The sequence below is a fragment of the Momordica charantia genome (assembly GCF_013281855.1).
Source record: "Momordica charantia cultivar OHB3-1 chromosome 11 unlocalized genomic scaffold, Mcharantia_2.0 BLBB01000011.1, whole genome shotgun sequence".
NCBI lineage: Eukaryota > Viridiplantae > Streptophyta > Magnoliopsida > Cucurbitales > Cucurbitaceae > Momordica > Momordica charantia.
Genome location: NW_028275159.1, coordinates 22,269,568 through 22,282,104, shown reverse-complemented (window position 1 = coordinate 22,282,104; position 12,537 = coordinate 22,269,568). Strand labels below are relative to the sequence as shown.

The 12,537-nt window shown below is 37.3% G+C and overlaps 2 protein-coding genes across 2 annotated transcripts; both read right to left on the bottom strand.

Moving 5' to 3' along the window:
- Positions 1–2,197: 2,197 nt before the first annotated feature.
- Positions 2,198–4,015, bottom strand: LOC148208330 (putative UPF0481 protein At3g02645). The gene has a single exon (XM_088119450.1). The coding sequence runs from the start codon at positions 3,884–3,886 to the stop codon at positions 2,327–2,329; it is 1,560 nt and encodes a 519-aa protein (XP_087975576.1). The 5' UTR covers positions 3,887–4,015; the 3' UTR covers positions 2,198–2,326.
- Positions 4,016–9,532: 5,517 nt separating this feature from the next.
- Positions 9,533–11,337, bottom strand: LOC111012039 (putative UPF0481 protein At3g02645). The gene has a single exon (XM_022286061.2). It carries the CDS (start codon positions 11,258–11,260, stop codon positions 9,671–9,673), a length of 1,590 nt encoding a protein of 529 aa, XP_022141753.2. The 5' UTR covers positions 11,261–11,337; the 3' UTR covers positions 9,533–9,670.
- Positions 11,338–12,537: the final 1,200 nt, after the last annotated feature.

Here is a 12,537-nt window from a genome sequence, read left to right as displayed (position 1 = left end):
AATACCACTAACTACTATGGTTGTCAAAATCGGAACAAATGCCTTCTTCCTGAGAGAAAGTGTCTTCCCAAGAGGCAACAAGCCCACTAGCAATACCATCTTCATCAGTGGGAGAAAATAGTCACGAATACCCCACGGTTCGTAGGTTAAGAGCGTTGGAGGAGGAAATCCGTAGATTGTAGAGAGAACTTAATGCCGTCAGACTTGAACTACGAGAAACAAATTTTTTGACTCATGGGAGAAAGGGAAATCGTTTCCTTGATGGAAAAATGGGTTTAAGATGAACAAACCCTTGTTACCCAACGCGAGATTAAGAACAGACAACTTGCTGCAAAAATTGTAGAGTTGGAGGCGCGCCTCAAAATATTGGGGTGAATAGATGTCTACGGCATCGATTTCTTCTTTTTATTCTTATGTAATCTCCTTAATATAAATTTGTTAGCTCCTTCCATTAACACCTGATCATGATCTTGTAACCTTCGCAATTTCCACCATTTTAATCATCGTAAAATGCAACTTGCAAAACAAATATGAAAATTATAATATTGGGAAAAAAAAACCACAAAACTATACTTCTCGCTCTCACTCTGATTCTTGCTCTCGCTCTCGTCCAGAATTCCTGTGACACGGTTTCCACGCACGCAATGATAAATGTAGATATAACGTTCACCTAACAACAAAATAATCAATGCGGTTTTAAAATATACAATCATTGTTGCACTCAACATCCAAACATGCTGGCTCATGCTCTCGATCTCATCCACACTCTCGTTCAGTCTATCGCACTTTCCAATTAATAATCACCATCAATTCATCATAACGAATTCTAGAACAAATATAAATAAACAGTATATTTGAAGAGAGAAAAAGAAAACAAGAAATTAACAGATTTTAATCTCGTTCTTGCTCTCACCATCGCTTTCATCCTCTCACACGCTCGCCTTCTTGCTCTCGTCACTCACCCCAACAGGCTTTTTATCTCACTCTCGTTCTCGCGTCTCTCGCTCAGTCGCTCGCTCTAGTTCTCTCTCTTCTCCATAAACGTCCCCACAACTACTTCATCGTAGAACCATTAAATGCGCTAGGAAGATGTTGCACGCAATTACACCCAATTAATGCTTACCAACACAATTCAATGTATATATTAAGTGACGCTTCGTCTTATATATACCACATACATATGCATTATGGTTTTATCATTTCTACTGTCTGTGGGAAAGACAGAAAGAATGTATGAGGGCAGCAGTGGACTGAGAGTAACCATGGCGGATCCAGATCAAACATTCAAAGACAAGGGGGTCAAGTTGCAAGAGGAGAAGAGAAACCATCGAAAAACAAGGAATATGTACATCGACTTAGAACGTAAATGTCATACATTCGAAATGATGGCAAGCAAATACTGTGCAGTGGCAGATAGGTTGGAGGAAGATAACAAACAACTACAAGATAGAGTGGCAGCATTGGAGGCCCGTTTGCACGATCTGGGGGAATTGTCGTCGTAGCTATACGTTTTATGTTTCTTTTTGTTTCCGTCCATAATTTTGTTATTTTATGTACTTTGATAATTCTGTTTCCTCAATGTATTTCATTTTATTGCCCTAGCATATTCCAATAGATTCAATTCTAACTCTTTCGTTAATTCAATAATCCGAATCCTATGTTGACCCAGAACAAAAGGGGAAGAAATTTCATCTGTCGCGTAATTTGGAAGTCCATATCTATAGAAAATACACATGTCGTTATAGTTTAAGCTCTTAGTCCCGTTCTCGTTCTTGTTATCATCCCGCTCTCGCTCTCGTTCTATATCTTTGTCTCGTTCTCGGTCTCGTTATAGTTCTCTCTCGCTCTCGCTCTCATTCTACCTATCGTTCTCGTTCTTCGTTCTTCTCTTCGTCTTCCTCTTCGCTAGTTGTCTGCTCTCCGTACACCTTCCTACGACCTCACCATCGTTAATCACGCTAAACTACTAGAGATACATAAACAAATAACTTAATTATTGAAATTAAACACACCAGCACTCGACATCACACCGACCAAATAGGGCGAGGAAAGAGGATAGGGGATGAAGAGAGAATACGACAAACGAATTTTCAAATGAAAAAAAGCGAGGGAAAATCATTTTTCGGGTTTTTGAATTAGTTGGATATTACACAAGTAAGTGGACGGGTAGGGTAATAATTTGGAATGGATGGTGATGTCAACGAATCCAAACATAAAATTGGAGAGGGGGCATATTTCATAATGGGCCTTTGAAAAAGGCTATTCAGCCCAAAAGCCCAACTTAATTTCATCCATAATTCAACACTATTTTCCATCGTCTTTAGGCTCAATACATCTGATGTAGAACAATGCTGGTTTTGAATATTCCCTTGGGACAGCTAACAAAACCACAGATGAAACGAGCAATCACAAGAACAATGAGGAACACAACCACAAGAATTGCCAAACAACTCAAAACAAATGACACAAACTTCTTCATCTTCATTCTCCAACAATTCTCATACCATTCATTGATCTCCTCAACCATCGCCCCCAATCTCATATCATAATACATCTTGAATCTTTGAACAAACTCACTTCCACTTCCAACACCCCCAATATGGATTTTCAACACGCCCTGTTTCTTCAAGCTGCTGCTAGAGTTCTCCACGCCATTAAAGACCTCCACAGCTTCCTCGTTGTAAACAACCTCTGCTTTCTCCAGAATCTTCAAGTCTCTGGAATCTCTCAATAACCCATTCATCAGCGCAATGTAATTGACCAAACAAGGGGGATTCAGCTCCGCCATGGCTTCATATGCCACAAGATTACTAAGCAATACTTGAGAGAACCCATCAAGATAAATACAAGGCAGAGTTAAAGTGAGCCTTCTCCGGTTCAAACGGCACTTCAGAATGCCATATTTAGTGGATTTGAAAGTCACTCCAGCAGTTTTTAACTCTGATACAGAAGGAATTAGAGGGGTTTTTTTCTCAGCCAGATTTGGCTTAGTTACAGAACCCAAAAGTCTGAACAATCGTTGTATTAAACTAAAGGCCTCTTTCAGTTGCTGAAGGAAGGCTATGTTAATAACAGAGCCCAAAATGTTGAAGCACTCACTGAGGAAGTTAACAGAAGAATAAGTCTTCCAATGCGTACACGTTCGACTAAAAGGAGCCACGGCCATCTGATCGGGATCAAGCAAAACCAGCCAATACAAAAAATGCAGCAAATGGTGAGACAGATTGTAGATCTCTTCATGAAATCCCATTCCAGGCTCAAACTTGGGAAGCTCAAACGGAGAAACAGATGCAGAAATTTTGTACAAGAGATTAACCAAATAATTAGTGGGTTGTTTGGGGCAAATTTCTTTGAGGACAAACAGAGGAATCTGATTCTCAAGCTTCAGTATATCACTAACAATCTCAAACTCAGACGCTAAATTCCCATAAAAATTCTCTAGAGGGAGCTTAAGGGGACGACAATTATACCTATTTTGAAGCAGTTCGAGTAGAAATAAACCATCAATCAGCAAAACCCAGGATAAGGTTTCGGCATCCATTTCAAGGGATTGATCGAAACTGGCTCGGATTTTGAGGTCCAATGACTTGAGCTGATCCAAGAGAGGATTGAGCTGAGGACCCCATTTCTGATTCTTGGCTTTGCCGATTTTGAAGAGCTCCATTTTGTAGAGCTCCGGCCGGAAATGGTGGTACGGCCCCACCGCGATACGGCGGGGGAGGTACGCCTCTGGGTCACTGTTGCGGGCGGAATCCGGCAACTGGAAGACGGAAATGGTGGTCTGTGAAGCGGCGTCGAGGGCATTTTCGTCAATAAGCTCATTGAATCGATTCATTTGAAGAACCCACTGAGATTTCTCGAGGGTTCCGGCAGGAATGGAAGCCATTTTGGTTTTGGGTGAAGATCAGAAACACATCCTGGAGAAGACAAGAATACACATTAAGTACACTCTCTCTTTGTAGGGAGAGGGAAATAATTCTGTGCATAATAACCAGCTCATCTTAGTGTAGGAATAATCTCTTAAAAAAAGATCTCCCATTAGTTTACGCAAAAATTGGTGGAAAAATACTATTAAAAGAGACCATGTTGGTATTGTATTTGTGTCCTCCAATGCTTGCTATTAAAAAACATCTCCCGTCCCTTTACTTTAAAAATGTTTATTAATCATGTACTTTTAAAAGGGTTCGTTCTTGTGTCTGTTGTTAATCTACCGTTAAATAGTTAATAGATAGATGTCGCAACATTTTTCTTAATCCTCTTCGACTCACTCATTATTGACTTCAACGATTTCCAATCTCCCCATTATCATTCAACCAATTGATTTCTTTCAAATCTCTATTTTCTTAAAGAAATAAAAATAAAGTCGGATTTGTTAAGGCCTCCCTATGAGTTTTTGAAATTTCTTAAGGGGTACGTGGTGGAGAACACTTCTCTAGGTAAAACTCCGAGGAGATGTCCGACGATGCTATTATGTTATATCCGGCGACGTCTACGGGAACCTCCTCTTCTTTTTGGCCATGCAATTGCTCAAGGATTGGTACTCGAGAGTTCAAATCGACGTGGTGGCTTCGACCATGGGAAAACTTATGCAGTGAACAAAAATGTGAGATGGTCAAAAGTCAATGATCCGAATGATTATTGTCCTAAACCAACATACATTGACATGGGTGGATTGCTCAAGGTTGGTTCATATCCTTGCAATAGTTGGCCTTCATCAAATGTTTGTTCATTTTTATATCATTATATCTCTCTAAAAAATTTGAGAAAGAAAGAGAATATGGATCCTATCCCTTGTATCTAACACTAGATCTTATATATTAATCAAATGTTCTTCGTCAAATACCACGTTTTGCCTATTTTTTACAATCAAAAGCACTCAAAAAAAAAATGATCACCATTCATAAAGTATTTATTAAAATTATCTGCTCAAAAAATGATCACTATTTCGTAAAGTATTGATTAAAACTATCTACATCAAATAGAAAGACATATTAAGATATATACGAACATTAAATATTAATTTTATACTCTACCTCTATATAGATTTAAAAACAGTTTCTGGATTTGCAAATCTTCTTGAATTCTTTGATAAAATAAAAAATATTCATAGGCATTTCGGGAAAAGAAAAAATACACAATTTTATATATGACCAATACTTGTTTTCTTTCAGTTTATAAATAGTTTGTAATCACACCTACATGGCAATAGACATATCGTTTCGTCGAATAGTCACAAAGATTAACTTCTCTCTCTAAAAAAGGTACTCGGTCTTCTGGTTTTATATAAATAATTAGCGATCTTGATCACACCCACATGCGAATGGACACATTGCTTCTCTCTCAACAGACATGACCTGAACAGTTATAGATATGAAGGGTAAAATGAGTATTTATTGAGATATTAAGGACAAAATAAATAGGCAAAGGTTCTTCACCATAGCCGCATCTTAGAATATAGATTACAGATATAGATTTGGAGGAATTAGAAACTTTCCTCTCTTTTATGCTACTTGATTTATTCTCTATATTTATGTCAACTCACTAAATCTTATGTAATGTAACTTTATCATTAGTCAATTTTAACAATTCAACGATGAGAATATTATAACTAAAAATTATTAAACTATACCGGACTTGTTGGAACTTAAAAGAAAAAAAAAAGTAGGGACCATAACATATACTTAGCCTATATAATATTCTTAAAAGAAATTTCATTCACACTCTGACGTTAATATAAGTTTATTTTCTACGATAACGGTTCAATCAACATATATTCTAATTACTATTGATGTGTAGAAACTCACTTCATACACATTTGTTAGTAGTAATTGATGAATCAATTGCAAAAGTTTATCAAATTAAGTATAACTAAAAATAAGCTTTAAATAGTCAACCTGAGTAGAGCTTGTTTGATTAAGACATGAACTAAAAGGTCAAAGGTTCAAATACTCATCTCCACATGTTGGGTTGGGATTTGGATCTGAAATAGAAAAGAAAAAAAAGAGTGAAAGTCAAATAATGGACCAAAAGCCCAAAAACCTTTCTTTAGGTTTCTGCTGCGATACCCACAATAATATATATGTATATATATATATGTATGTACATGTTATTAACCATTTTTTTTAGTGGGGTCGTGTGAAACAAAAGCAGCCATGGATTTTTTTGTGCAGTAGATTTTTCGGTGATTTTTGTAGCAATTTTGTGGCGGCGGCTCAGTTATTGGCAGCACAGAAAGGGTCAGATCGAGATCGTTGTTTTGAGGTAATTTAGATCTTGATTATTCTTTGATTTTTCATTCATGTACCTAATTATATTGTGTTGAATACTTAGAAGCTATGAGTTTTTTGTTGGGACTTCTAGAGAGCGAATATTTGTGAGGGATATATTTGAGAGTGCTTGTATCCAATCTCATTATAGTGGGACCCGTATCTGAGCAGACGTAGCCCATAAACTGTTAGGGTAAACTAGTATAAATTTGTTGTGTTGTTTATTGCTTTCCCTATATTTCTCTTTGTATTTTGTGATTTGACTTAGATAACTAGATAGAACTTTGGAAGGGGAAATTATTTCGAGGGCCTAATTTCCCAACAAGTGGTATGAAGGTTGTAGTATCATGGGATCTAGTAAGAAGCCTGATAACTCTCCAAAAGAGAGTTATTTTATTAATAATTTGGGTTAATTTGTGCTTTAATGTGAGAGCATTTGTGTCTAAATTGCATGCTAAGTGAGAAATTGAGTGAAAAAGCTTATTACCACGTTTTAAATCCTCATGTTGTTGAATTTACGTAAGTTCCTACTTATTTCCCCTATTTTGACTTAATTGTGCAGAATCTGTAGAAGTTGTAGTGGAGCAGCAGAATTAGAGGAGAAGTGTTGGAGCGTTGCCAAGTTAGAGCATGTAGATGCTGGAGCATTACTTTATGCAGGAATTCCTAAGCAGAGCAGTAACACACGAGATTTCTACTTATGTTTGTACAACGCATGTTTTACTGGGTTTTGCCCTAATTTTCGGGAAAACTATAAATGCAACAAGATGGGGTTGTCTCATAATCAATCCTCAAGGAGGAAAAGATCCCAAGAAGAGAAATTACTCCCAATACGTGTTGAGACTAGGAAAGCTGCCCTTATTTCGAGAAGAAGCTGACGGGAGGAGGTTGGAACTGCTGGTTTCTCACTGAGCTTGAGGTTTCAGAGGATTTCTCAAAGTTTTTTCACCAAATGAGTTGTTTCTCTCTTTACCCATTGTATTTTCTCCATTTCCCATGAACTAAACCCCATTTTCGGGGATTCTTTGTTGTAGCTTGTGAACAAAGGCTTTCTAACATATTTTTGCTGCTGTTAAATAGATTTGATATAATATTTTCATCTTACTGATCTATGCTGGCCACATTTATTGGGTCGAACTCTTCTTTGGTGTCAAGGTAATAGCTATGAATAGTCATCGACTCTCGGGAAAGGGTAGAAGAATGGGACCTATTATGGGACATACAATGCATTACAGACGTATGATCATTACGCTTCAACCAGGTTATTCTATCCCACCTCTTAGAAAGAAAAGAACTTAAATCAAAATACTTAATAGCATGTCGATACATTTATACAAAACTTCTACCTCGAGCACACGAATCCACGAAATAATTTGATCTATGGACAGCATCGTTGTGGTAAAGGTCCTAATGCCAGAGGAATCATTACCGCAGGGCATAGAGGGGGAGGTCATAAGCGTCTATACCGTAAAATCGATTTTCGACGGAATGAAAAAGACATATATGGTAGAATCGTAACCATAGAATACGACCCTAATCGAAACACATTTGTTTGCTCTTGTATGATTTGGAAGGGTATATAGGTAGCATGTTTGCTCTCTTTGTGGTTAGTAACTTTTTCTAGTAAATTTTTGGATGCTTAGGGAATAAGGTCCACCTAACCATGCTTATAAACTATTCTTTATGCTTAGGTATTTAGCAACGGAAGTTGATATTCATTTTTGGGTGTCTCGGAAGGGAACCACGTCAGTTTGAGCATCAGCGTGCGATTTTATGCTAGAGCATCTTTTGTGAGTGAGTGAAGCATATAGTGATCCCTCGTACTCATATCATGTTTGTTTCCCTGTTCTGTACGTTTTGCTAAAGCATTTGTTTGCCCCAACATCTGTTATTACAGTATTTCTCTCTTAGAATTTCGTTCTATGTATTATAATATTTTACTTAGTTTTAGCTATACAACCACCGATTATCTTTTATTTGCATTTTTGGTATTCTTAACTCATGCTTAGAATAATATCCTTAGTCCTTGTGGATTTCGACTTGTTTATACTAAAAATCGACAATAATAGTGTACACTTGCACTTGCATTCACATGAGTTGTGGACATGCAACAAAGCTACATCACTACTTCGAGGGAGTGTTGAGATTTGATGGGAACAACTTCTGGTTTTGGAAGATGCAAGTGACATATCTTCTTACTTACAAGAAGATACACAAGACCTTGAAGGAACGACCGGATGCTAGGGAGTTGGGAGACCATGAAGACAACTGTGTCAAATACAGTGGGTAGTGGGAGTCTGAAATTTGCGGATATTTGTGACGTTGCAAAAGTTGAAGAGATCTGCTGGAAAGGAATTGGGAAGAAATCCGTATCCACTTTCAGAGGGGAGAATAATTTAGAATCAGCCTTGTTAGTTCAAAGCAAAGGAAAAGATAAAATAGAATATGGGAAAAGACAACAAAGGTGCAATCACGATAGTGAGAGTGGCAACGGAGACGTGGAGTGCTTTTATTGCCACAAGAAGGGATACATCAAGACATTTTTCAAGAAGCTTTTACAAATTATTTGACAACCCATTATTAAAAAAAAAAAAGAACAATTGTTTTTGCATTTGTCTCTCTTAGTTTCAAATATTTAGTTTCAAATATTTAATGGTAGTTAGGATAAGATAGCTCTTACCATTAAAGAGTCAAATATTTTCTATTCAAATAAATACCCCTATATGTTGTTGAACTAAAAAGAATCTACCAATCACTTTTTGCACTACATCTATCATTCCCTTTTTAACCTCCATTATAGTACTTCCAGGTTTGCGGTTCATTTTTTAAAAAGTCATTTTCGACTCTAGTTAGTTTCCACTGAACAATCACGCCAATTCTCATCACTCATTCAAGTAAAATTATTCAATGACATGTTTAAATCAAATTAATGGTGAAAGGTAAAAGTAAAACCTTTTTACATGTATATTTAAAATTAACCTCAAACAATTTAGACACATTTTGAATAATATTTAACTATTTTTAAATGTAGAAAAACTTGTCAGGTCAATTTAATCAAGGACATTTGGCATGGTTTATCTACCATAGTTACCAAAATATCTTTGAAGTATTTCTTAGTTTCAATTACAAAATGTTGTGCTTCCCACACCATATCCATCCTATTTGAAGATAAATTATTGAAGGGAGGTAATATTTTACACCATTGAATATATGAGAGAGAACTAACAAAAACAAGTCTCGAATTTGTATCTAATAATTACTAGCTATTAGAAAATTTATGAAGCAATCACGTTATAATAGATATTTTTATCTCCATCGAAATCGATCTCTCGAAGGTCTAGATTGATCCAAAATGGGAACTTCCCATCCATAATTATACATTACTTTCCATCGTCTTCTTAGGTTCAATACATTTGATGCAGAGCAATGCTGGTTTTGAATATTCCCTTGGGACAGCTAACAAAACCGCAGATGAATCGAGCAATCACAAGAACAATGAGGAACACAAGGACAAGAATTGCCAAACAACTCAAAACAAATGACACAAATTTCTTCATCTTCATTCTCCAGCTATTCCCATACCATTCATTGATCTCCTCAACCATCGTCCCCAATCCCATATCATAATTCATCTTGACATTTTGAACGAACTCACTTCCACTTCCAACGCCCCCGATATGGATTTCCAACACGCCCTCTTTCTTCAAGCTGCTGCTGCATTTCTCCACGCCATTAAAGACCTCCACAGCTTCCTCTTCGCTATTCAAATGGTTGTAAACAATCTCTGCTTTCTCCAGAATCTTCAAGTCTTTGGAATTTCTCACCAACCCATTCATGATCGCAATGTAATTGACGAAACAAGGGGGATTCAGCTCCGCCATGGCTTCATACGCCACAAGATTACTAAGCAATACTTTAGAGAACCCGTCAAGATGAATACAAGGCAAAGTTAAAGTGGGCGTTGTCCCGTCAAAACGGCACTTCAGAATGCCATTTTTGGTGGATTTGAAACTCACTCCAGCAGTTTTCAACTCTGATGCAGAAGGGATTTGAGGGGTTTTTGTCTCAGCCAAATTTTTTTTCGCTATAGAACCCAAAAGTCTAAACAATCGTTGTATTAAACTACATGTCTCTTTCAGTTGTTGAAGGAAGGCTATGTTAATAACAGAGCCCAAAATGTTGGAGCACTCACTGAGGAAGTTAACAGAAGAAGAAGAAGAAGAAGAAGCCATAGCCATAGCCGTTCGCCTATGAGGAACCACGGCCTTCTTAGGAAAAAGCAGAACAAGAAAATACAGAAAATGCAGCAAATGGTGAGACCGATTGTAGATTTCAGGCAAATCAGGGAAACTTCCTAAACAACCCATTTCAGGGTCAACCCAAGGAAGCTCAAGTGGAGAAACAGATGCAGAAAATCGGTACAAGAGAGGAGCCATATAATTAATGGGTTCTTCGGGGCAAATTTCCTTGAGTACAAACAGAGGAATCTGATTCTCAAGCTTCAGCATATCACTAACAATCTCAAACTCAGACGCTAAATTCCCATAAAAAATCTCTAGAGGGAGCTTAAGGGGACGGCGATTATACCTATTTTGAAGTAGTTCAAGTAGAAACAAACCATCAATCAGCATTACCCAGGATAAGGTTTCTCCATCCATTTCAAGGGATTGATCGAAACTTGCTCGGATTCTGAGCTCCAATGGCTTAATCTGATCTAAGAGAGAGTGGAGCTGAGGACCCAATTTGTCATTCTTGGCTTTGCCGATTTTGAAGAGGTCCATTTTGTAGAGCTCCGGCCGGAAATGGTGGTACGGCCCCACCGCGACACGGCGGGGGAGGTACGCCTCTGAGTCGCCGTCGCAGGCGGAAGCCGGCAGCCGGAAGACGGAAATGGGGGTCTGTGAAGCGGCGTCGAGGGCATTTCCGTCAATAAGCTCATTGACTTGAAGAACCCATTGAGATTTCTCGAGGGTTCCGGCAAGAAGGGAAGCCATTTTCGTTTTTGGGAGAAGCTCGGCCTTGCCTGCCTGTGTCGGAAAATCTGCAGCAACGAGCAGTGATGGGTGTTTTCCGTTTTGGAAATGTATAAAGGGATAAAATTTTTGTTTTTTCTAAAGAGATTTTTCCATGTGTTCTTTTACTAAAAGGCCCCTCTTCCATTCACGGAATAAGGGTTCTCCACGGTATCTTATCCAGATTTTTTAAAAATTCATTTAATCGAATGAAATTAGTAAATTTCTACTCGCTGGACTTATTTTTAAAGCAGTATTTAAAATGTATTTGAATTTTGACATAAAAAAGTTAAATTTTTTTAAAATTGAATTTACATGTTTTCACTATTTTCTCAGATTTTCGTTACCAACCACGTCGAAAGACTGTTTAAAACATAGATTGCAACTCTATTTACTCTATTTTAGTGGGAGAAGATCAAATTTTAATCGCATTACTCAAAAAAAAAAAAAAACAAAATAACATTCTTAGATAATATTAATTTTTTTTTGGTTTAAGTATAAGAATTTTTTTTTGTTAATAATTCTTGATTTTTAAAAATGTTTGTTAGAATTGACTATTGAGGATGAAAATTGAACAAGAGATGAGATTAGCTGATGGAGATTTTGAGGAGGTGGAGAAAGAAAATGAGAGCAGCATCTTCACTAAATGAGGTAAAAAAGATTACAAAGGATTTTATATTCTCACACCAATCCTTAATCTCACAAGAGATGAGATTAGCTGATGGAGATTTAGATGGCCGCGGCACATGGGTTGGACAAACTCCAATTTTTAGACTTTGACGTTAAACCTGTCTTTGAGAAATTTACACGACTCGGCTTCCTAAATATTCACCCTTCACATAACTTGTGTTCCAATACCTTAAGTCCTTCTAGCTTTCCTATAGAGTGAAAAACTTTCATACCTTTTTCACTCATATGTCCCAGCCTACTATGCCATAATTGGGTCTGGCTCGAATATCTACAACAGCTACCATGTCTTTGTCATTGTTGTTGACATACAAAGTCTATAGCTTTCTTCCATGAGCGATCACCATAGAACCCTTTGTAACTTTCCAATTTCCTTGACCGAAGGATATTTCACGTCCTTTATTATCCAGTTGAGCCCACGGAAATCAGGTTCTTCATCATATTTTGAACATGACGTACGTTGTGAATCTTCCAGACTGAACCGTTTACCATTTCTAAATTAACGTCACCAATCCCAGTGATGTTCAAAAGCTCTCCATCAACAAGATACACATTTCCATGATTTCCTGCAA

What these genes read in the sequence shown, in the direction of transcription:
- LOC111012039 (XM_022286061.2), bottom strand. Translation starts at nt 11,260, where the DNA reads ATGGCTTCCCTTCTTGCCGGAACCCTCGAGAAATCTCAATGGGTTCTT.
- LOC148208330 (XM_088119450.1), bottom strand. Translation starts at nt 3,886, where the DNA reads ATGGCTTCCATTCCTGCCGGAACCCTCGAGAAATCTCAGTGGGTTCTT.